The 26,708-nt window shown below is 33.3% G+C and overlaps 1 protein-coding gene across 1 annotated transcript in view; it reads right to left on the reverse strand.

Moving 5' to 3' along the window:
* Positions 1 to 387: 387 nt before the first annotated feature.
* The window catches only part of LOC145266378 (carboxy-terminal kinesin 2-like), an 81,967-nt gene continuing 55,646 nt past the window's right edge, over positions 388 to 26,708 (reverse strand). The window contains exons 7-15 of the mRNA XM_080122010.1: positions 26,464 to 26,631; positions 24,878 to 25,024; positions 20,246 to 20,368; positions 18,547 to 18,720; positions 17,033 to 17,194; positions 12,721 to 12,859; positions 9,441 to 9,580; positions 7,592 to 7,741; positions 388 to 552 (exon numbers count right to left, since the gene is read on the reverse strand). Of these exons, the coding sequence (XP_079978136.1) occupies positions 508 to 552; positions 7,592 to 7,741; positions 9,441 to 9,580; positions 12,721 to 12,859; positions 17,033 to 17,194; positions 18,547 to 18,720; positions 20,246 to 20,368; positions 24,878 to 25,024; positions 26,464 to 26,631 (1,248 nt within the window). The 3' untranslated portion in view covers positions 388 to 507. The remainder of the gene's footprint in view (positions 553 to 7,591; positions 7,742 to 9,440; positions 9,581 to 12,720; positions 12,860 to 17,032; positions 17,195 to 18,546; positions 18,721 to 20,245; positions 20,369 to 24,877; positions 25,025 to 26,463; positions 26,632 to 26,708) is intronic.

Here is a 26,708-nt window from a genome sequence, read left to right on the forward strand (position 1 = left end):
TAGTCCAAAGAATATTTGGTATAATTTTGAAGTTTATACCATCAATTTCACAAACACCTTGTATACAAACACACATATTTGAGAGAGAAAAAAATATACACATAGACATATATATATATCTTTCTTACCATATTATATATATATATATATATATATATATATATATATATATATATGTTAGGTTAGTGGGAGTGAAACCCAGCAGAATATTTGATTAATTAAAAAATATGAGTGTAATATTTATTTATATATGTATTATAGAAGATTAGAACAACCAAAAGGGAACTCTGATCGTCTTTGAAACCAACAGTACTAATGTTGTTCTGATCTTCTGTACAGCACACACACACATGTATATGTGTGTATGTGTGTGCATTTTCATTTTCATGTAAATAGTTTTTAAAAGACTAAAAAAAAAAAAAAAAAAATGGCAGGACTAAAAAACTGATGGCATCTAGATGAGATTCACTGGTGTTTTGTCAATAAAATTGTAAATTAAAAAGGATTTCACTTCAGCTTCTTCTGGGCCGTCCCAATGTTGCAGTTGTTGACCTAAGAAAAAAAAAAAAAAACATTAAAAATAACAACAGTTAGTTATTATGGGAAAAAAAATACATGGGTCATTGTTGAAAGAAAAGAAAAAAAAGAAAAGAAAAAAGAAAAGAAAAAAAAGAAAAGAAAAAAGAAAAGAAAAAAAGAAAAGAAAAAAAGAAAAGAAAAAAAAGAAAAGAAAAAAGAAAAGAAAAAAGAAAAGAGAAAAGAAAAGAGAAAAGGAAAAATTGAAATTAAAGTGCATAAGTGCAAAAGAAAAAATAAATACTATCTAAAGGTCACATGGTCTAGCAGGCCGGGTTGTGGCCCACAGGCCTGGTCTATAATAAAGACCAATGTGCATTTATTTGTATACAAATAAACATGTATATACATTCAATCATATCAAACTTAATGAGTAAAATGTCTTTGTGGCACTATGATAAAAAACCCTTTTGGGGAAGTCCTGAGCTCTCCGAATTTGAGGAACTTATACTTGGCTTTGCTTATACTCGAATGGAGATAATAAGTATAGTTGAAAAATGTGCTATGGCAGCTCAGATGCTTCATCTGAAGAGAATTTGCCTGTTATTGTTTACCATGCCAACAACATAACAGCCCTTTCAGACATCTCCCCATGGCGCGAGAAACCAAATCATATTCCTTGGTAAACATTCATGTCACATTTTTCTATCCTCTAGACAAAACCATTCCAAGAAGGGGGGGGGGAGAGGAAATAGCTACCTGAAGTATATTCGCAAAAAATCCACTATTTTTTAACCAAACGTCAATAGTGGGAGTTTTTATTTTTTAGGTCATCAGAAATGATGTAATTTTATGATTTTTATATAAAGACTAAGTGGGTGGAGGGTGGGGGGGGGGCAAGCCTTGCCCGGTCCTAAAACATGCTTAAATATATTTTAATCCATGCATATTTCATATTTATTATTACAGAGCCAATTCTCTATTGAATATTATATTGTACCCAAGATATAATGCTGATTTCAAAAAATTAAAAAAAAAAAATGACATGAGTGCTATCAACTAGAATCGAAACAAAAACAGTTAACACTCCAGCCGCATTCCCTACTGTTTGAGCTATCAACAGATAGATAAGATTTAAAATGAAACCACTTCAAGCTATGAATGAGTTTACACATGCTGATATATTTCTGTACACGTTATTCATCCATTCAAACAAAGATTTTACTTGTTATAAACCATGCTTGTTGTATGATTACTATTTGCTGTTAATTTCAGTGTTATGTGACTGGTAGCTTAAAAGTTTATTGGATAAATATTTACACACACAAGTTTTATTTATACAGATTGGGTCCTTATTTAGACCTATTTTAAAAAAACTAAATTGCAGAATTGTCTTCTGTTTTCTTGCTTTCCAGCTGACTACAATATGGTTGTCTTCAAGTCCAACGTAAACAAGTTCTTGAGTCGTTCCACTTAAGTTAACAAATTTACCAAATTTCCATTACTAACGATTACTATATTGTTCAATTGACTACTCTACACTCTTAACCCTTATCCTCGAGTGGTCTCTGGGCCCTGATAAATGGCTATGCCTGTGTAACAAAAAAAAAAAAAAATCTTTAGCATGTACATGTCATGGATGGAAAATGTCGTATTCCAAAAATACATAAAATGATCAAGTATTTTTTTATATATAAAAAATCACTTTTTACCATTTTTAATAATTTTAATAGGAAATTGTAGCCATTACAAGGCTGATTTTGATCACAAATAGTTAGTTCAAACTGAGTTGTCACTCTCTTTATTATTAATAGGGCTATGGCAACAGCATATTCTTATCATTGTTTGGACTTTCGAGTATATGTCCGACCCAGTTAGACACAGTTAATCAACTGAGAACCACATCACTCTATATAAAAGCATATAAGATATTAATGGATACACACTCGAGAGTCAAAACAATGAAAAGAATGTGCTGTTGTCCTAGCTCTAATTATTAAACATGGAAGATAAAAACATAATATCTCCCTCCATCATAACATTTGATAATTTTAGTTAAGACAAAAAAAAAAAAATTGCTTGATCAATTCGTGATTTTTGGAATATGACATCTTCGTTCAGTGATGAGTACGTACATGATAAAAGTTTTTTTAAAGATTTTTTTTTATTCTTGGTTTGGAAATAGGTTTAATTCTAAACTAACAGTTCAGCCCAGCTTTGCTCGGGCCCTATGTACTATTCATAACTTCATGTGCATATGTATATATATATATATATATTAAAAAGTTTGACTCGTGTCCAGGTAACTTACATCTAAAATTTCAAGTGTTTCGACCCAAAATTGGCGAAGGAGTTTGGTAGAGTCTACAAAGGTCAACTCTTTCAACTTTGACCTCTTGGCAGCCAAATTTTCGCCGAAAAAACTGATTAAAAAGCTTGCTGCATATCTGAATACACATTATGTAAAATTTCGAATGTTTAGACCAAAAATTGGCTGAGAGGTCGAATTTTTTTAAAAAGTTTGACTCCAACTTTGACCCTTAAACATTTGTTTTTGGCTCAAATCAAGTTAAAAAGTTTGATCCATGTCCAAGGAACCTACATCTAAAACTTCAAGTGTTTGGATCCAAAATTGGCGGAGGAGTTTGGTAGAGTTTTTAAAGGTCAAATCAAACTTTGACCCTTTGACAGCCAAATTTCTGGCCGAAAACTGATTAAAAAGATTTTCCCAAATCTCAATACCCCTTATGTCAAATCTCGAGTCTATAGACTGAAAATTAAGAGTAATTTGGTAAGGAAATGTACATACACACACACACAATTTCACTTTTATAGATATATAAATAAGCCACAAAGATTTTAGTAAGATATTTAGATAAATAGTGAGTGAAAACACTAATGTGGAAAAAAAAAAATTGGCACTTCTACACTATTGGGACAAAATTTTGTAGTCAGTAAATGGAGCTCTCAGATAAAAAAAACAATGGTTTCAACTGATTTTTTTTATCAATTCTAATAAATTACAATGGTAGCTTCCAAATTATGCAGTCAAAATTACCTGAATATTAATGAATTATTCAAAAAAAAAAACTGTTAGCGGGCGAAAAAATTCGTCCATCTTGTTTAAAGCGAAATGGAAAATTACTTCCCTTTTGAACTCTTGTGTCTTACGATCATTTTCATCAAATTTTATTTTTTTATTTTCTTTAATAAATAATTTTCTACCTTATCGATTTTTGTAATTTTTTTTATCTTAAAAATACGAGGAATATGTAGATACCATTGTTTTCATGTGCAATTCAGTTTTACAATTTCCAAAATTTTGTTCTAATAGTGTAGAATTATGAACATTCGTCGAGTAGAACAACTGCTATTGTGTTTTTAGTAAAGGAAACAAAAAAAAAATCTATCACTACAGACAACAAATATTGCAGCCATGAACAAGTAATCGAAAATATTCGTTTTGGAGTTATGTCCCCTGCATGTCTACTTTATAATGTCTAAGAAAAATGCAATTTTACCCAATTTTCTGTAAAAATTACTTTTAACAATAAATAACTTTTTACTCAATGGATTTTAGTAATTTTTGAATATATTACTATTTTCAACATGACAATTAAGTACGTAATATTGTTTTTGCTTAAAACGATATATTTTTCATCAAATTATATAATTTTTTGAATATGACATCTTCGTTCTATGACAAATATGCAGATTTTTCTTTATTTTTGTTTTCTTAATTAAGCTGTAGTAGGCATAGACCAATTCATACCATCCAAAAAATGGATTGTTTTCTTAATTAAGCTGTTGTAGGCATAGACCAATTCATACCATCCAAAAAATTTCAACAAAAACCTAACAGCCAGCCATGGTTCTCCCCAGAATGTGCTGCTGCTATCGCGCACAGAAATCACTTTTTCCATAGCTACCAACGTAATAGATGCACTGAAACTAAAGCTGCTTTCAGGTCTGCCAGCAACCACTGTAAAAGAGTAATAAAAAATGCAAGAGAGCTATATGCCCAGTCTGTTAAATCCAAGGTAGCTGATCAGCGGCTTGGATCCCACCAGTTTTGGCAAATAACAAATAAGATCCTGAACAGAAGTGTGCGTTCTATACCAACCATTATCAATGGACCAGAGGTCATCTCGTCAGCGTCAGACAAGGCCAAACTATTTGCAAAGAACTTTGCAGCTAATTCTACCCTATGCGACGAAGGCCATCAACTCCCCATATTTCCTCCTATAACACAGAACAAGCTGGGTAGCATACAAATATCCGTGCATGAGGTCGCCAAGCTAATAAAGAACCTAGATTCCAGTAAAGCAACTGGCCCTGATGGCATCTCAATTATAGTGTTAAAAAAGCTTCAAACAGAACTTGCTCCCATACTTACGAAACTATTTAAGCGCTGCCTTAAGGAGAAGTGCTTTCCGACTCCCTGGAAGACCTCTTCAGTTTGCCCTATATTTAAGAATTCAGGTTATAAGTCATCTCCCTCTCAATACAGACCTATAAGTCTCCTGCGTGTTATGAGTAAGTTGCTGGAATCCATATTAAATAGAGAAATAGTCAACCACCTCAGCAGGAATAACCTTCTTAGTGACACACAATATGGTTTCCGCTCTGCAAGATCTACCGCAGATGTGCTGACAGTTATATCCCACAGGATAAGTGAATCTCTTGACAAAGGCTTTCTTTCTAGGGCAATTGCTCTTGACATATCAAAGGCCTTTGACAAGGTATGGCATAAGGGTCTACTTCACAAGATTTCCAGCTACGGTATAACGGGAAATGTTTTCTCAATTATTAAATCATTTCTCTCCGATAGGCTCATAAGAGTAGTGGTCGATGGACAAAAATCGGAGGCCTGCAATATAAATGCTGGAGTCCCCCAGGGGTCAATCCTGGGCCCAACTCTCTTCCTGATCTACATCAATGACCTCCCTAAACACATACTTAAATCATTCGTTGACATCTATGCTGATGACACAACCATCTACGGCAACACATCAAAAGCTGAAAATGACAAAGTTCTCTCTGATTCTCTCTCCTCTGATCTCGAGCGCATGGTTCAGTGGGGGAAGATGTGGCTGGTTACCTTTAATGCATCTAAAACCAAACTCCTATCCTTACATCATCAACGCTCTGATCCCCATCTGGCATCAATTGTGATGGATGGCTCTCGTCTGGGTGAGGCTCCGTGTTTTGACAAGCTTCTGGGTTTGACCTTTACTCCTGATCTGAAATGGAACACGTTCATCAAGTCTGTTGCCAAGGTCGCTGGAAAGATGGTGGGTTCCTTCTACCGCTCCAGAAGATATCTCACTACTGATGCAATTCTCTATCTATATAAAAGCCAAGTACGTCCAAGGATGGAATACTGTTGCCATATCTGGGCAGGAGCTGCTAAAAACAGCCTATCCTGCCTTGACAGAGTACAAAATAGACTTCGTGGCTTAGTGGGGGATGCCCTTTTCTCTACCCTGCAACCTCTCTCCCACAGAAGAGACGTTGCGAGCCTGTCCTTGTTTTATCGTTATTTCCATGGCAGATGCTCGTCTGAACTCCAATCTCTGGTCCCCCCTCGCCAATCTTTCACGAGAAACACCCATTTAGCTGAATACACTGTGGAAAATTTCCCCCACTCTGTATCTGTGCCTAAATCAAAACGCGGATTCCATGAACAAAGCTTCTTTCTTAGAACTACACGCCTGTGGAACTCTGTTCCGTCTGCCTGCTTCCCTCCGGATTACAATTTGGATGTCTTCAAGTCCAATGTTAACAAGTTCCTGATGAACCGCCCCCTTAAGTAAACACTTCACCAAATCTCCTCACTAACTTAATGTACTTGCAATAACCCTTATCCTTGAGTGGCTTCCGGGCCTTGATAAGTGGTGATCACTGTGTAAAAAAAAAAGCTGAATTCTAAGTAAAAACCTTAGTTTTCATACAAACAGATAGACATAGTACTTAGCTTTGTGTCTTCAGCATCTGTTAACAGAATTATTTGTGCGATAGTATCCTATATCTCTACAAAGTCACCATTTGCCCATGAATGGAGTATTATTGCCACATGTGGGCTGGTTCATTCACCACTAGCCCCCCCCCCGCCCCCATTAGACAAGGTCTAAAAAAGAGCCTTCAACCTAATAGGTCAACCAAACTCCAACTACTGTCCCATCACAGTGTCTGTTTTATAAGTATTTTAATGAAATGTGCTCTAATGAACTTGTAGCACTTGTGCTTCCCCATGGTTCATGCAGATTTTCATTGTCCATTTTCAAGGACTTTTCAAGAATTTGCAAAGTTTTTCAAGGCCTTCTTCAGATACAATTAAAGTTTTTAAAACAAAATTTGGGTGTCTTTTACAATTCCCAGTGATTCTAAAAAGCGGCAAAAAAATCAAATATACAGCAAATAAATGTTACTTTGCAATCTACCTGCATCATTTTTTTAGTGTTTTTAAGTAATTTTAAATGCTTTTTATTTCATCTCAAATGTTAACCATTTATGGCTTTTAAATTTCCAACCCATATTGCTATAGTTTTGTCCATTTTTTTTGTGGGGGGGGGGGAGGGGGGGTTCATCATTGGAGAGTCCCGTCTGCAGAAGGAAAGATTTTTTTAGGGGGGGGGGGGGGTATAATTTTTATTTATGGTGGTCACACTGGCCCCCCCCCCCCATTAATTTATAAATGAAAGCAAAAATAGAGAGAGATTTATTTCGATTTTATTTTTAATATTTCGACAAATTTTTACTGGACAATTTTCAAGTCCTTCCAAGACATTTTCAATATTTTCAAGGATTTTTCAAAGTAATTATAGAAATAAGGCCGTCAAAATTCAAGGACTTTTCAAGTCCGTAAGAACCCCGTCCCCTTGACATAAATATCCCCAACTGACAAGCAGCAAAATCCCACTCCTTCACTGTAAAGAGCCCTAGATGTCAGAAAACCTTCTACTCTAATAGTTTCTTCCCTCAAATTGCTGGACTTTGGAATTCATTCCTAATCCCGTTTCCCCCGACGGGAAAGCACGTGGTTTCACATTATGACATAATGAAAGATAATTACCGCCGTGGCAAATCGTAAAGAGTTGAGCGTCTCATTGTAGTTGTCTTCCTTTGGTGAGACATTGACGAACATCAGTGTTTTGCTGTTTCCACCCAAAGAGTTTTGTAACAAGTATGTTAATTTGCTGTTGCGATATGGAATATGGTTCTCCTGCAAGACAAGGAAAAAAAATCAATGCAATGAACAAAAAAAAAAAAAAAATAAATAAATAAAATAGAATAAAAAAAAAAAATAAATAAAAAAAATGGCACCATGAAACGATGCCAGTTCTCTTCAAAATTATTCTGTTCTTTGATTTATCAAATTCTTTTTGGTGCTTCTATATTATACAAAAGGAAAAAATATTGAATTTCAAGCAAAACAAATGATACCTATTGTAATTGTCATGTTGCAAATAGTAAGATATCCAAAAATTACAGAAAATGATAAGAAAAATAATTAATGAAAAACTGTTTTCAATAAAGTTTATATGGGGAATAAATTTTGTCTCGACATTTTGAATTACATGTGTCATGTGACGTAAGCAATAGAACTTAATTATCCCCCCTTTCAACTTATCTCTTTTTTTTTTTTTTTTAGTAACTGTAATATAGTGATGTCACTTCCTTTCACAAATTTATTTATTTTTTTTATTAATGATTATTTTTCTACCTCATTGTTTTTTGTAATCTTTGGACAAGTTACTATTTGAGACCTGACAATTATGTAGGTACAATTTCTTTCACTCGAAATTCAATATCTTTTTCATATGTATAATATAGAAATGCCAATTTCTTTTTTTTTTTTTTTAAAGTTTTGAATCACAAGTGGACAAAAAATAGTTTCCTTGAAGACAAGCATAAAAACGTATTACAGGGTTAAAATATATATTTTTTGCAACAAAAAATAATTAAAAAGTTATTTGAAAATATATCATCTTTTATATAAAGGGCATTTGTTTGTGTGTTTGTATGTCCAGCAAAAACTTTAAAAGTACACAATAAACCCCTACAAGGTTAGTATTGTTTTAACCTTGGAAAAATGATATCTAAAATTTAGAAAAAAAAAAAGAAGAAAGATTCATTCTTTAGAGTTCAAATAGCCATTTATATCATTTAATGTTATCATGTATTAATACATCACAGGAAATGAATCAGCATTTTTTTTACAAATTGAAAGACGTTAACTCCAGATTTAATTTATTGTTTCTTCACTATTATCATTTATCTACAAAGAAATTGAGTTGATGGGAGAAACTTAATTTTATTAAGTGTTTTCAGTAATGTTCTGTAGTCCTCTTATATTTTATTGTTTTCACTCTTCACATAAAAAAAATGTAATTTTTTTATGGGGGAGGGTGGCGGAAGCTTAATACTAAAACTTTCTATTATTTATTTTTTTATGACCCCAGGCAATGCCGGGTATTCCTGCTAGTCTTTGGTAAAAGAGAAAGTCTACTTGATGAAATTAGGAACAACTAAGTGGTGGTTATAAAAAAACCCCTAAAAAACTTCCCTATTTCAGATTCGATGTCTTTCCCCCCCCCCCAAATGGATGGAGGAGAGGTTTTGTTTTAGTTATTAACCCGTAAAAAAAATAAAAAAATAAATAAAAAATATCAAATTGGTTTTTATAATCAAAAATTTTTTATTATAATTTTACTTATTTATATATAAAAAGTACTTTGTGCCTATGTGTGAGTTCATTCCTCTGGACTTAGAAACAGCTGGACGAAGGTATAGGCAAGAGAGCGGTGGAGTTATAGATGTAGATTACTTAAATGCAATGTTTATTATTAAATTTACTGATGAGATAAGTGATCATGCAATGATAACAAATAGAATGAAGAATAAAAATCAATAATAAAAACCTTGTTGGCAAGCGATTTGAAGACAGCGCCCAGATTGGAGAGTGACTTGTTAATTGCTTGGGTTTCTTTTAAACGTTTTCCTTCGCTGCCAGAATCTTTTAGACGTTCGCTACCAGCCAAATCAACCAGGTTCAGAGAACCTAAAATACAAGGGGGAAAAAAAAAGATCAGTTTTCATATTATATGTTTTCCACAATATCACACACATCAGATTACAACTAATATTCATTATAGTCGGCTAACATACTTCCTATTTCCAACATGGGTGCTACCGTAAGCGGTGACAAGGCAAATCAATTCCTTCACTTTTATTGTTCTTCCGTATTTCTATTGTGAAGTGGTTTATTGAAATAAAATATAAGAAAAGGATATTATTGAAAAATATATAATAAAAATTAACATTATACAAATAAAAATAACAATCTTTAATTGCACTTTTAATAACAAAAATTAAAAAAATAAGTTTTTTTTATTTCATTTGAAATTTCATAATAAAATATGCTTATTAAAGTATGAAATTGAAATCAAAAGTACAAACATCATAAAAAAAACGTAGTAATACATAATATTCCCAAAAGATTTTAATGAGTGTTTTTAATAATTCTTAAAAAGAAAAAAATAAATAAATAAAAATAATTTCAATAATTCCTAATTAAAATAATTATCAATGATTATTAAATAAAAAAAAGTAACATTGGAAAAACATAATAAAAAAGAAGTACAGCGGAGATATAGGCATGAGACCAAAAAGTGAAGGAACTGATTTGCTTTATCACCCCTTCCGGTAGCAGCCACGTGGGAAGTTAGGAAGTACGTTAGCTGACGATAACCCTAATATCTACAGAATGTGTTGGAATTGGTTTTCTTTTGTTCTAGATTTTTAGATTTGTAAGCCAGTGCTTGCACCCTTGGCAATCAGCAATCTGCGAGAGATGACAACATGGACAGAGTGAGACGAGATGAAAATGAATAGAAAACCATGACAGACAACAGTGTTACGGCAATGGTTGATGAATACGGGGAGCATATATTTCTGCAATTGCATTGCAGTCGGTTGCAACAAATCTTTACTTACACATACAAAAAAAATAAATTTAGAAATTTCTTGACAGCATCAATTCCGTTTTGGTTACTTTGGGTTTTGTATTATTTACTTTTGTACTGGAATTTCAAACTTTTATTTTTTAAATTTTGTGGATTTATGAAGATTATGGAAGATGAAAAAAAAAAAGCCCCAAAAGTAAAAACAAAGCAAAAAAAAAAAAAATTACAATAAGGATACTCAGTTCAAATTTTGTTTTAACTGTAATAAGTTTTAAATGAAATGTTAAATAAGCTAATAAGTTTTAAATGAAATGTTAAATAAGCTAATAAGTTTTAAATGAAATGTTAAATAAGCTAATAAGTTTTAAATGAAATGTTAAATAAGCTAATAAGTTTTAAATGAAATGTTAAATAAGCTAATAAGTTTTAAAAGAAATGTTAAATAAGCTAATAAGTTTTAAAAGAAATGTTAAATAACCTAATAAGTTTTAAAAGAAATGTTAAATAACCTAATAAGTTTTAAAAGAAGTGTTAAATAACCTAATAAGTTTTAAAAGAAATGTTAAATAAGCTAATAAGTTTTAAAAGAAATGTTAAATAACCTAATAAGTTTTAAAAGAAATGTTAAATAACCTAATAAGTTTTAAATGAAGTGTTAAAGTAACATCAGTGTAGCAGAACTGAACAAAATTAAAAAAACCCAAAAAACAAAAAACAGAATGGACAAAAAAAACACAGAATAGCTTTAATATAAAATTAGCATTAATTCTTATCAATTATTTAACCATTTTTTTTTGTTAATATTTTTAAAAATCAAGATTTCTGAAATGTTAAACAATGAAAACACAGATTTAAAAATTCTGTTCTTTTTATTTATCTCTCTTCCATGGCAAGGTCAGAAAATGTGATTGCAGAGTCAGTACTCTGGAAAAAGAGCATTCTGACTTGAAAAAAAAAAAAAAAAAAAAAAAAAAAAAAAAAATTGTCTGGGCACCTCTGTCAGCATTCCTTGGTCAAGGTAACTCAGTACTAACCCCTTCTCAAAGAGAGTAGGCAAAGCCTGAGAGGGTTGACCTCCTAGAACTGCACAGAACTTAACTCCCATCGCAAAATCAACAGGGACCGGATCATTGAAGGAATGGTCTAATCTCAGTTGATTTTTGAGGCGGGGATCCAGGATAAAAATCCCTAGCCGATTCATCCTTAGAATAATCTCTAAGCTGAGCAAATATAAAGCTTTCTTCAAATTCTCATAAGTGATGTGTTGAATTTGGTCAGATTTCACACTGCGAATCCATCTAAAACCTGACCGATGAAAGATACAGATCTGAAAAGGCTAGAAATGTACGGTCAATAATGCCACCAACAAATCCTGCAGGTTGACGGCATCATTTTATCTCCAATATCAAAATCAGGATTCCATGAGGAATAATCCCCCCCCCCACCAATCTTTTAAAAATGAGACTGTTAATCACTATCTTGATTGCTATGGACTGTGGTGCATTATCTGCGTTCATCTGAGACACTACATGTTCTACGAGAGAAGCTGGCTCAACTCATCCTTGATGAATGCTGCCTCATTGTGCTACAGTTTTTGGTTCTTCCTTGATATTGTTGTGAAATTTGAAAATTGAATTTCAAGTGTTACCAATGATATCTACTGAATTGTTATGTCATAGTATTGAAAAATATCCAAAAATTACGAAAAAAGATCAGGTAGAAAATTAATTATGAAAACAGTTTTCAAAGACAATTAACGAAAATTAAGTTTTACTAAATTGGCCAAAAATTTTTAGATTTCAGAAAAGATTTACCTCCCTTTTGTTACAATTTTTTTTTTTTTTTTTTTTTTTGCAAAACACAATTTTTGCTAATTGTCTTTGAAAACTGTTTTCATTAATAATTAATTTTCTATCTTATCGTTTCTTGTTCATTACCATGACATGACAATTCAGTAGATACCATTAGTTTCACTTGAAATTCAATATTTTGTCATTTTTGAATTTCGCTACAATAAGGACGAAGAACCAAATCTTTCCTTGTGGAACAGTTTGTGGGTACATTTGAATTCTGTTTTGTATTATCTCGGCTTACAAAAGTCACTTTTGTATGCAATATTTTTAACTCCTTCAGAGTACTCATTTGTAGTAAATATTTAAACATAGGCGACATTAACTTTTATTCCTATTAAGCATAATAACTCCTGACAACTAACGTAATTAAAGTTTCAACGTACCATGGCAAGTTTCGCCTGTCTCTTTGTTATCTCCTGTCAAGACCAAAGTGAATACACTGTGACTGCGAGATGAGTGCATGTTTAACTTGGTTTCCCCGACGGCCCTTCGATGAGAGGCCTTTTCAAGAAGATTATGAATCTGTTAAAAAAAAAAAAAAAAAAAAAAAAAAAAAAAAAAGAATCAGAAAAACATGTGTAAAGAGGGGTATGGAGGGGATGGAAATTACGCATACCAGCAAGCAATAATGTCACGAAAGGCGAACTTGGAAGTTGAGTAAGGGAGAAAAACAAAAGGTTGTCAGGTGAGTTGAGAGGTGTGTTCAAAACCAATGGAAGTAACAACATTTAGTGAAACAGAAAATAAAAATTATCTGATACAGAACGAACAAAGCTTCTTTCTTAGAAGTGCACGCCTGTGGAACTCTGTTCCGTTTGCCTGTTTCCCACCTGACTACAACCTGGATATCTTCAAGTCCAACATAAACAAATTCCTGATGAACTGCCCCCTTAAGTAAGACACTATCAAATCTCAACACTAACGTACTGTACACACAATAGCCCTTATCCCCGAGTGGCTTCTGGGCCTTGATAAGTGGTGACCACCTTGTAAAAAAAAAAAAAAAAGAAGAAGAAGAAGAAATGCTGGATGCCTGATAGTCCTGCAATGAAATCTAAAATCACATCAAAGTCTTGACTGATGAAAAATGTTTCACTGACTGAAATATGCATGCACATTTAGCGAACGAACATTCAGTGAATAGTACAAACAAGATTAAAATTTTTAATTTACTCAGTTCCTTTTACAAATAGTTAAATGATGAAAAGTTTCAGTCTTGGATTCTTGTAAATATTTTCCAATTATAAAAATAAAAAAATAAAAACAGTCATCAGCAGGGGTGTCGCGCTAACTGCGCAAAATTGAAATAACGAAAGAAAATCTTTTTCTTCTTTACCTGCACTTGAAGCATTGTGTGTTAATTGAAAATAATTAAGTATATAAATCGATAATATCGAGCCGTTATCAAGACCCACGAACTACTAACAACATTTATCCATTTAATCTTTTTTTTTTTCTTTACCGGCACATGAAACATTGTTTGTTAATAGGAAATGGAAAATAATTACGTATATAAATGGATATGTTTTGAAGGCTAAAAACAACGCATATTTTTTATATAAACAAATTTATTTGCTTATATCAGATATATTTCGATGCTACACATCCTTATCAATGAAAAATCTGTTTTTTTGTCCTTTTTCTTGACCGCATGGTGGAATTTTGTGTGCAAGAGTGTTGTTAGTAGTCCGTGGGTCTTGATAACAGCTTGATATTATCCATTTATATACTCATTTTCAGTTTTCAATTAACACACAACACTTTAAGTGCAGGTAAAGAAGAAAAAGATTTTCTTTTGTTATTTCAATTTTGTGCGGCTACCGTGACACCCCTGCTGATGACTACTTTTTATTTATTTATTTTTTTTTCTAATTATTTTAATTTTTCATCTGGTCGCAAGCTTGAGGTTACAGGGTTCATACGGATCTTCAATGTCCATTTTCAATGTTTTTTAAGGACTTCTCCAGAAAAAAAAAACATTTCAAGTTTGCAAAACAAAATTTTGGATTTGTTTTACAATCCACAACGATTCGAAAAAGTGATAAGAAAACGAAATATACAGCAAATAAATGTTACCATAGCCAATAAAATTTACTTTGCAATCTACCTGCATCATTTTTTGATATTTTTAAATGCTTTTTATTTCATCTCAATTATTAACTCTCTTTACGGCTTTTAAATTTCCAACCAAGATGGCTATCGCTTTGTCCATTTTTTGGGAAGCCCGGTTATTATGATTTGTGGGGGGGGGAGAGAGAGAGAGAGAGAGAGAGAGAGAGAGAAGGTGGGAGGAGGATGGAAGGGAAAGGAGGGGGACTTGCCATTGGAGAGTCCTGTCTGTGCAAGGAAAGTTTTTTTCTTTTTAAGGAGGTGTCATATTTATTTATGGCAGCCATCATTACTCCTCCCACCCTTGTGTACACCCCGGCCCCAAATTAAATTATAAATGAGAGCAAAAATAGAGAGAGGACATAACTCTTGTATCCACAATACTACTATGCAATTTCCAAACAATTTATTTCGATTTTATTTTGTAATATTTAAAAAAATATTTTAATGGTATTTTTATTAGTACTTAAAAAAAATAATTTAATAGTATTTATTTTGATTTAATTTTTAATATTTCGACAAAATTTTTTACTGAACATAAAGAATACAATTTTCAAGACCATATCAAGACATTTTCCATATTTTCAAGAATTTTTCAAAGTAATAAATAGAAATAAAACTTTTTCTAGGCAAAAGTCAAAATTCAAGGACTTTTTAAGTCTGTGCGAACCCTGGGTTAGACATTGCATTAATAACTTCTAACTTTTCCTGTCTGCTGCCATTTCGCTTGTGCCACCCGCCAGGATCAGGTCGTCATCAACAGATCCCCTTCATGCCTTAAGCAGCCTACCATAACTACCGAAATGCTCTAAGGCAATGTAGCCATACCAGTAGATTTTTAATTTAATTCTTTCTTGCAATTGACACAAACCAAAAATGGTCAAATGATGAAAAATTTCAGTGCTTAATTAAATTATTTAAAGTCTAAACAAATAATTTCTTTCAAATTTTTAATTGTTAAACAAAATATAAATATATTTGGGATAGAAAGAGCAAATGGAGTAAAAAAAAAACAACAAAAAAAACAACCTGAAACCGAGATGAATTTCCCAACCTGGGGGGCCAAAGCTCCCTCTATCTACATGTGAATAAAAAGATAAAAGGCAGCACACGCACATGAAGCTTTTTTTCTTAAACAACTCTAATCGGTTTCAACTAAGAAAGTAAAAATTAAGAAAAAGATACTTTGTGTGTATATGGAGAGAAAAAAACAGAAAGTAAATTTTTTGATTAAGCAAAAGTTATCAAACTACCTCACCCCTCTTATGAATTGCTAGAGGTATTAATCTTTATAGCAAAACTAACATTTTCAGTTTTCATAGGAAACTGTCACAGGAAGACATAGTAATTTTTATCAGTTTTAAAAAAAAATGTGGATAATGATAAAAAAGCTGACGATTCATATCCACAAGTGGTTCTAATGATTTACGTGGAAATCCGCTTTTCTGGATAAAAAAAGAAAAGTGTAATTCTGCTAAAGAGCAGAGAACGCACATTTCATAGAAATATATGCACAACCAGACTTATTATTTACTTAAATCATTATAAACTAGATTTTTTAGCCTGTTAAAAATGTGCAAAAAGTTATAGCCTATAGACTTAGAATGAGTTATTTATGCCGGAATAGATGGTTGAATATGATTAAATTTATACTCATTTTTGCATTAAATCTCTACTAATCTTTAACTGCGCCTTGAATACACATCATAATATTTAGTTTGCCACACCTTATTATAGCAAAAGCCCATATAAAATTTCAGCCATATCAACTCAGTAGTTTCTGAGAAAATTGAAACAGACAAATAAAAATCTATTATAGATATATATTTTTTTCCTCTCCTCTACACTCCATTGACTTTATTTTAAACGTTTTTAATCATGAATTGAAGTCTTCCCTTCATGATTGCATTATAGGTACTTGTACAGTTTAATCAAGACATTAAAAACTGAAAATATCGAAAAAAGTTAAATTTGTACTTATCCAGAATGAAGTTCTCTGAAAAAAAATTTCACTTAATTTCATCAAGTAGTTTTTGCGAAAAGACAATTTGTCATGATACCGAGCAAAAGGTTCGATTTTTAGGAAGAAAAGCTAGTATTAAAGATGGGGAGAGGGAGTGTCGGCGCTTTAACTGGAATTATTTCCCGTGGCGTTTTTAAAATGCAAACAAATTTTTTTTTTTTTAAATCCAAGATGTCTGCCTTCAACGTGCTGTCATAAAAATGTGTTTTCCCGCTGTAGAAAAAAAAAAACAAACAAAAAAAAACAAAAAACTACTCGACCAAATTAAGTGAATTTTTTTCCGGAGATCTTCAGTTCAAAACTAATACGTACAATATAACCTTTTTTTGATATTTTCATTTTTTGATGTCTTGATTAAACTGTACAAGTACTGCGTTTATATATATATATATATACACACATACATACATACATACATACACACACACACACCACATCATCATCAGAAATTATTGACATAAAGAGCTAAATTATTTTTTTTAAGTATTCAATATTTTGCACTTGTAATAAGGTTTGGGTGTGAATCTTAGTCCTCTCCTCCACAAAGTGAGACAATTACTTACCTGGAGCCTAGAATTCACTTTGATGGTTGTGAGGTTGGTCACATGGACAGAGCTGGATTTATCAGCATCCATTTTGATTTCATGTTTAAGGTCATCTTTGTCTCCCAACAAATCTCGGATTATTTCATTGTAGATTTCCAAATAAGAGGCCTCAAATTGATACTGAAAAATAAAATAACATTAAAAAGATAATTAGATTATACTAACGGATACATATGTAATTTTTTGTGAATCATGTCAGACACATACAAAATTCTAGAATCCTCTGACTACAGATAAAATTTAATGGTATCTGGATAGACAAATCGAGTGACGAGAAGTAAAAAGTATATAAAAATGGCATAGCACGTAAACGATGCATTTTGCTAATATTGACCCATGGGCTCGATTTTAAAACTCAAATTTTTATTTGCCTGTTTTCGTATACTTTTAACTTCCCATCACTCGAAACAATTTGTGTATTTTAGTTTTCACTTTTCTACTTTCCATTTTCACTCCTACTCACTTTTACCTCATCAGCTGCATGAATTCTACCTAATGATGATTCACAGTCGAATCGAAAGCATTCGTGATAACTATGGAACTTTCATTAATATTTTTGATTTTGATATAAAAAAGATTATACGGAGAATCGAAAAAAAAAAAAAAAAAAAAAGAATCATAAAGAAAAATGTCTCCATTGTATTTAATAATGTCTGCTTGATACATGGTATTTGCTTTCTCACGAAAGCAAAATCTGATACAAAGTCGTTTATTGTATGAGGGTAAAACAAGCCCTCTAAAAAGAGTCCCTCTGGAGTTGCAAAAAAATACCAATTGCCTTAGTATAGAAGGGTTCCCCCTACATTGACTAAAGGCAAATTAACTTAAGTGTAACATCAGAACAGATACTGCACTTGGATCTTAACTCGAAAGCCAGATGGTCCGAAGCCAGAACACGAGAATAACAATATAAAGTATTCAGCTAATGTTTATATGTGGTAAAGGGAAATGCGAATAGATAGTCAGCTCAATAGAAGAGGAGTTATATCTTCCAGAGTAAATAGAAGATAAAAAAAATTAATTTAAGATCGTTTACATATGTTCCAAGAATTCAAATAATAACTTGTGTACGATTGTTTCAGAAACACCAATCCCATCAAGACAAAAGGGAGGGAGAAGACTGAAAGCCTCCAGGACTGAAAGGACCGTCGGGTTATTCTTTTGGGGTAGTTTAATTGTAGCAACAAAAACCTGTCAAAATATACCAACATCTACAAAACTAACAGTTACCCATCAATAACTCAATTAGCTATGATGCTCTGATTCAAATGTTAACTTGGTTTTAATACCTCACCTCCTTTATGCTAATGACAAGATTGTATATGAAGTTGATATCATCTCTGAAATGATCGTACACACGTTATTATTGTTTATATTCTTGCAACATATATTAATGATCTTAAATTATTTTGGCTTGCATACTATTTACTTTAATAATATATGTGTAAAAACAAAAAAAAATACAAACTTACTGTCCATCCTTTTTCTTTCAATAATTCTGCAGTCTCGAACACCTGCATTGTTGCCCGGGGGATCATACCCATGTCGTCGGTATCGTGAATGTTCTTGCCTTCCATCGTGTACGTCTTACCTGATCCAGTTTGGCCATAGGCAAAGATACACACATTGTAGCCATCAAGAGCACTCTACAATCAATAAAAAAAAATGTGATACAAATATTACTTATTACTAAAGTCATAAATAAATAATAAATTCAAGATCAATTGATAAAAAACTGAGAAATCATGCGTATTACCTCAGGATGTATGAAGTCAACCCCAACACAATAGTTACCAGTAGCCAGCTCAATCGCACCACTCCACATAAGGAGGGAAGATGGATTCAAAACATTGAGAAAGACACCAGGGACTTATCAATCCAACAAATTTTAAAAGATGCTCCAAATTCAAGTCCTGAAAGCCCTTCTAAAACTCAAAAATTTTGATCCAGTTGAGACATGGAAGGAGGAATGAAAAATTATTACTCTGAAAGGAGGGGGACATCATTGAAGACCCAACTTCATGCTTCCCAGGTTTTGCTACAAATAGTAGGAAACAGTGAGTAGCCGCAAGCTGGATCAGAACAAAACACTGCAGGATTGCAGTAAACACAGGTGGAGACAAATAGACTCACCAATCTGCCTAAAGGGCAAGGAAGCCCCACAGGACAGACTACCTGATCCTACACTGTCCAGTGATCCGATTGGAAGGAGGCTATGCGACAGCCCATCTATCTGAAGACAATTTCTCAGACTGGCTAAAAAATAGCAGTATAGAAGTCTAACCCATACGATACAAACAAAAATAAATTCAACAAAGAGATGGTTTTGTTGTTTTGCTTAATGACATATCGGCCCTTTTCAGGTTATTTTATGTCAAATCTGGTAATTCGGGGGGGGGGGAAAAAAAAAAAAAAAAAAAAAAAAAAAGTTTTATGCTTCAAGTTCTTTATATCTCCAAACATTTATGGCGTTTAATTTGGTTGCTCTGTTTTATGGCATATCAACCCTTTTCGGGTTCAATCATTTTGCCAAAAGTTTTTAAACTTCAAGTTCTTCATATCTTCAAATATTTATTCATGGTGTTTAGTTTGGTAGCTTTGTTTTATGGCATATCAACTCTTTTAGAGTTCAATCATTTTAGAAAAAAAGTTTTCATGCTTCAAGTTTCTTATATCTTCAAATATTTATTTATGTTTTTTACCTCAGTTGCTTTGTTGAGAAAAATTGTTTTTGCTTTTGGCTTTGTAAAAGATGATTGAGTTTTACAAAGAGAATAGAAATAAACCATGTTTGGTACATGTTAAGTCAGGAATGCAATGTCCTCAGACAGGCTGATCTAGTAGCGTCACCAACAAAGAGAAACAAAAAATACAGATGCATACTGTAATTTTGGATATTCATTACTGTGACATGATAATTAAGTAAATTTCATTGGTATTACTTGATGTGCAATATTTCAATTTTCGCTTCAATAACAAAGAAGCACCAACACTTTTCCTTTTCTTACAAACAGGATATTCATCGTTTCGTCACTAAAAGAACACTTATTCGAGAATTCTTTTCCATTCCTCTTTTATAAGCACGTTAATGAAGATGATTCAACAAAGTTGTTTTAAATTAATTGGAATGAGACGGTCTTTCTATTCTTCACATTTACCAATCGTCCTTACCTGAACCAGTTGAGAGATTTCATCAAAAACATCCTGTTGTGTTGCTTTGGGTTTAAAAACACGATCAAATGTAAATTCATGCTTCTTTCGATTTTTACTACCAGCATTTGATGTTGACAGACTCTGAAATTTAAAAAAATATACATGATTAGGTATTCCAAACTAAAATAGTTTTCAATATATCTCTAAAAAACACCTTTAATGTAGACACGGGTTTTTGCAAAAAAATCAAAAACTATATCAAATGTATTTTGGAAGCACTATTAACCATCAAATTATGACCATTCAAAGTCATTTAGAAATTACAAAGTTTACCATCTTGTCCAGAAGCCAAATTTTACTATAACTAAAAAAAATGCATGGATAAAGTACTAAATAAAATTCAGTTGTAAGTAACACTCTTCTGTAGATTCGATCTTCAGTGCAGAATGATACAAAGAATACAACTGCAAATTATTTAGGACTTCTATCCAGTCATGACTGATAGAACAAGAGCATTCTACCCCCATGGATTAGATAAAGGGTTCCGTTTGAAATTCGTGCAGATTCACAAGTTTGACAGAAAGACTCCAGAGTTTGACAAGAAGGATGGAGATTAAATTGGATGAAACACTGCACTGGGTGGAACAATAAAATTGTCACCCTAGAAAAGAGGACATGATTCCATTTCCGTTTGATAAACACCAGTTTTCTTTTTTTTTTTTTTTGTTGCAGACCATCTATTAGTTGGCCAGTTGTGTACAAATTCCAAGAGCGATAGGAGCCTTCTATCATGTGTGAAAGTGACACTGCTCAATGAGCAAGATCGGAAATGCGTCACTGTACAACTCATGCTCTCTACCGATCCAAGTTGTAACAACAGGACCATTGACAGCACCCTCAAAATGCATCACTGGATTGCCACGAATAACAGGACGTGCCCAGGGTGACAAAAAAGTCTCCGGCCACGGTTATGGTCTTTGGTGAGGTTTCAAGTGAGGACCACATCATGCCACCTAACATCTTCGAAGTTGACTTGAAAGTCAATACCAAAGTGTATTTGGATGTGCTGAAGAGTGTGGGGATTCTCTGGTGAAATCAGGTGGACACTGGCAGACTCTGGGCTTGGCAGCAGGACTCTGCGCTAGCCCACAAGTCCAAAGAGACCCAGTCTTGGTTTCAGAAGGAGTGCTACGACTTTGTACCCTTCTTTCACTGCTATCCTTCTCCCAACCTGAACGTGCAGGACTACTTCGTTTGGTCGTACATCAAGAACATGACCTCTTACAACAGCAAAGCCAGCCTGATTGTTGTCATCCACCAAGTATTTGCCAGCGCTCGTGGAAAAGACATGCTCCCAGATCTGAACCCATATCGAGGCATTGATTGAGGCCGAAGGCGGCTACATTGAATAGATGTCAGCTCTACTAGATAATAAAGTTATATGAATTGATTTTTTTCAATAAAAGTTTTAATATAAAGCTGTAGTGTTGTTTTTTTTAGGGCGACAGCTTTATTGTTCCACCCTGTATGAATAATATCCAAGTTCAGAACAAGCTAGGTAATATACAAATATATGTGTGTGAGGTCGCCAAGCTAATCAAGAACCTAGATTCCAGTAAAGCAACTGGCCCTGATGGCATCCCAATTATAGTGTTAAAAAAGCTTCAACCAGAACTTGCTCCCATACTTACAAAACTGTTTAAGCGCTGCCTTAAGAAGAAGTGCTTTCCGACTCCCTGGAAGACCTCATCAGTTTGCCCTGTATTTAAGAATTCAGGTGATAAGTCATCTCCCTCTCAGTACAGACCAATAAGTCTCCTGTGTGTTATGAGTAAGTTGCTGGAATCCATATTAAATAGAGAAATAGTCAACCACCTCAACAGGAAAAACCTTCTTAGTGACACACAATATGGTTTCCGCTCTGCAAGATCTACCGCAGATGTGCTGGTGATTATATCCCACAGGATTAGTGAATCTCTTGACAAAGGCTTCCTTTCTAGGGCAATTGCTCTTGACATATCAAAGGCCTTTGACAAGGTATGGCATAAGGGTCTACTTCACAAGATTTCCAGCTACGGTATAACTGGAAATGTTTTCTCAATCATTAAATCATTTCTCTCCGATAGGCTCATAAGAGTAGTGGTAGATGGACAAAAATCGGAGGCCTGCAATATAAATGCTGGAGTCCCTCAGGGGTCAATCCTGGGCCTAACACTCTTCCTGATCTACATCAATGACCTCCCTAAACACATACTTAAATCATTCGTTGACATCTATGCTGATGACACGACCATCTACGGCAACACATCAAAGGCTGTAAATGACAAAGTTCTCTCCTCTGATCTCGAGCATGTGGTTCAGTGGGGGAAGATGTGGCTGGTTACCTTTAATGCATCCAAAACCAAACTCCTATCTTTACATCATCAACGCTCTGATCCCCATCTGGCATCAATTGTGATGGATGGCTCTCGTCTGGTGAGGCCCCGTGTTTTGATAAGCTTCTGGGTTTGACCTTTACTCCTGATCTGAAATGGAACACGTACATCAAGTCTGTTGCCAAGGTCGCTGGAAAGATGGTAGGATCCTTCTACCGCTCCAGAAGATATCTCACTACTGATGCAATTCTCTATCTATATAAAAGCCAAGTAGGTCCAAGGATGGAATACTGTTGCCATATCTGGGCAGGAGCTGCAAAAAACAGCCTATCCTGCCTTGACAGAGTACAAAATAGACTTCGTGGCTTAGTGGGGGATGCCCTTTTCTCTACCCTGCAACCTCTCTCCCACAGAAGAGACGTTGCGAGCCTATCCTTGTTTTATCGTTATTTCCATGGCAGGTGCTCGTCTGAACTCCAATCTCTGGTCCCCCCTCGCCAATCTTTCACGAAAAACACCCGTCTAGCTGAATCCACTGTGAAAAATTTCCCCCACTCTTTATCTGTGCCTAAATCAAAACGTGGATTCCATGAACAAAGCTTCTTTCTTAGAACTGCACGCCTGTGGAACTCTGTTCCGTCTGCCTGCTTCCCACCGGACTACAACTTGGATGTCTTCAAGTCCAACGTTAACAAATTCCTAATGAACTGCCCCCTTAAGTAAACACTTCATCAAATCTCCACACTAACGTAATGTACTTGCAATAACCCTTATCCCAGAGTGGCTTCCGAGCCTTGATAAGTGGTGATCACTGTGTAAAAAAAAAAAAAAAGACGAGAACAGTAGTCCAAAGAATCCAAGTAATATGAAAAAAAAAAAACTAAATAAATATAGAACAAAATATATTATTAAAAGAATAAGAGTTAATCCTCCTTGATTTTTCTATTAAGGTGGCTATTTAAGAATTTCTTCATATGAGAAAAGTGCTAGATCAGATTAAGTATTTATAAACAAAGAGTCAGATTCAAAATTTTATTAGCCAACTTAGGTTCAACATCATTTGGCACAAGTTCAGAGTTCAACCTAATTAAAAAAAAAAAAAAAAAAAAAAAAAAAAATCTTTATGATATATGTACTCGTCACCAGAAGAAAAATCTCACATTTCAACAATCTTGTAAATCGGTTAAGTAGTATTTCTTTTTTAACTAAGAAAATAAAAATTTATGAGGACATAAGAATGATCTGCCATATTTCATAAAGGGGACAACTCAATCAAATACAGAGATGAAAATCAACTTTGTAATAGCTACAGTTTACTATTAAAATCACTAAAAATCGTAAAAAAATGATTTTCTATATAAAAAAACAACGAAACTATCAACTGATATGATTTTTGAAATATGAAATTCTTGTTCAGTGACAAGTACATATTATAAAATTTTTTCTCTATTTTTGTTTTTTGGTTCTCCTGACAAAAGGACGGTGGACCTGTAAATTCACCCTTGTTTAAATTAGGTTGAACTCTGAACTCGCAGCCATTATATTTTATTTATATATATTTATATATATATATATATATATATATATATATATATATATATAAATAAAATATTATTACGTGCATAAGTAAGTCACCTATAGACATGCATGTTTCAGAGTGTACTCCTCATCAGTACAGCTAGACTTAGTTGACAAGGCTCGAACTTACCACTGCTCGATAATTGGTCTAGTGTTTTACCATGCGACCACAGGGCCCTTGTCAATTTTTATTGCTATAAATACAAGATTGTTGATTTATTTATATTTTTATTAGCAATTCTGTACTATTTTCTTTCTTTCCGCTCCCTGAGTGCTTACTATAAGAAAGGAGTTATCTACCCTTTGTTTACATTTTTTCTGCCCCACATTTTTTAGGACGTATTATTTTGTTTATTTTTTAATTATTTTTTTTATTAAATATTATTATGTGCAGAAAAGTCATCTCTCCTCTCTCTCTCTATATATATATATACACACACATTATTATTATTATTTAATACCCCTCCCCCCCTGAAATATTCATTAAAATTTGATAATTCTTAGAGTTTTGATAACATTCTTTCATACACAGGATGGGCCTTCAAAAATTCAAAGGCAGGAGGAGGTTGTGCACAAACACTAAATCCCGTTAACAGACCACGAAAATATCAATTAAATTTAAATTGTAAAAAAATAAAAGAAAGAAAAAGGAAAAAAAAAAAATTGCAAACAACTCAATGCAAAGAAATTAACTTACCTCGTTGGGACCGTTATTGGTGACCTGTTCCAACTCTAAGACTTTAGAGTCCAAATCAGGGAAAGCAATGTGTGAAATGACATCATGCTGAGACAGCCTTTCTTCACCAAGGAGAGGACGCACACGGCAAAAGACACGGATATTTCCCTTCGGATAGGAACAAAAAAAAAAATAAAACATTTAAGACTTGCATTGAATTTGATGCATAGTCATTAGACACACATCAAGTAAGATTCACAGAATTTCATTGCATCTTTGATGCCCAGCAGGGTTACCCAATGCAAAAGAGTAACATTTCTATTCACCCAACCGCCCCTGTCAAGTCTATTTCTCTCTCTTTTGACATAGTCACACCCACAACTCCTTTTTATAAATTTCTTGACGTATAAGGGAAGTAATTTACTTTCCTTTATTTTTTTTTTTTTTAATTTATTTTTTTTTGCATTTTTACCCCAAACAAGGCACATTGCCACTTTGATGTAGGGGGCTACTATCAGGGACATAAGTTACAGGGGTACTATGTGGGGAGTTGGGCAGCAAGATGTTGGTTCACATTACACTTGAACTTCTGCATGTCAGTACAGTTGGGGAACCCAGAAGGGAATTCCAAAGTCTAGTGGTTCTGAGGAAGAAACTACTGGAGTAGAAGGCTCTCTTACATCTAGGGATCTCAACTGTGAAGGGGTGGGATTTTGCTGCTTGTCGGGTTTGTTGGGGGTATCTATGTTGAGGGATACAAGTGCTTGCAGTTCTAGTTAGTACATAAAATAAATGAACGTCAAACTACCCTAAAAAAAAAAATCTGTGTCAGTTTAAGATCAAAGAATGACTATTTGGTTAAGTAAAAGAAAAAATAAAAACTTATGTCATTTCGACTTCCTCTTTCTGTTTAGCAGAAATCATGTCCGTGTATACCAAAGAAAAGACTCTTCTGATTAACGTTTACATAATTCCAATTTAATTTTAAAAACTTTAAATAAAAAAAAATAGTCTTTACTTCAACAAGATACTTCATTTTCAAGTTTTATGTTTAATAAAATTCATATAATCAAAATTAATTTTTCAGTCTTTATTTTTAAATCTTTTTTTTTTTTTTCAGAATGGTTGTATATAATAAAAAAATATACTTGAAAAGTTTACATAAAAAGACTTTACTTTGAAATGCTTTTTTATTATATATATATATATATATATATATATAAAAATGTGTCAAATAAAGAATATTCCTGTAAAATTGATTTTAATTTGCTGGCGTAAAAGAAACTCTTGCAGATAATTAAACAAGTTCCCCACTCCATTTTAAATTATCACAATGTTTTACTTTTTCTTTTTTTTTTGACGCAGGGGGGGGGGGGAGGTGATTCGCCATTGAAAAGTGTACAGACCCTGTGTATCAATTATCTTAGAAAATACAGATCGCATTCAATAAAAGACTCCAGTTGTACAATTGCTTGGCCAGTAATAGGGATGGTCATTACCATAACTCAGTTTAGCCATTTTCAGGTAGATTTAAAACTAAGTGATGTACATCATTGCTTTGACCCACACACCCCATGTACACATTTTTTCCGGTTTTGCATAGTTACCTTCAATTCTTGAATGGTGTTATGGAGTTTCCGACGGACAGTTTCATGTTCTCTCATACATTGCATATTCTCATCAATTGTCGCCTCATGATGTTGGATGGTCTCTTTTAGTTTGGTAATCGTCAAATCTCTTTCAACCAATTGTTGGTTAGCATTCTCCAATCCAAGCTTCGGAGGGAGGAGTGAAAATAATAATAAAAAAAAAAAATAGAAAAAATAAATGAAAACATTTGGCAGCAAAACAT

The sequence above is a fragment of the Euprymna scolopes genome, chromosome 41 (genome assembly GCF_053919585.1).
Source record: "Euprymna scolopes isolate OS-2025 chromosome 41, ASM5391958v1, whole genome shotgun sequence".
Lineage (NCBI taxonomy): Eukaryota > Metazoa > Mollusca > Cephalopoda > Sepiida > Sepiolidae > Euprymna > Euprymna scolopes.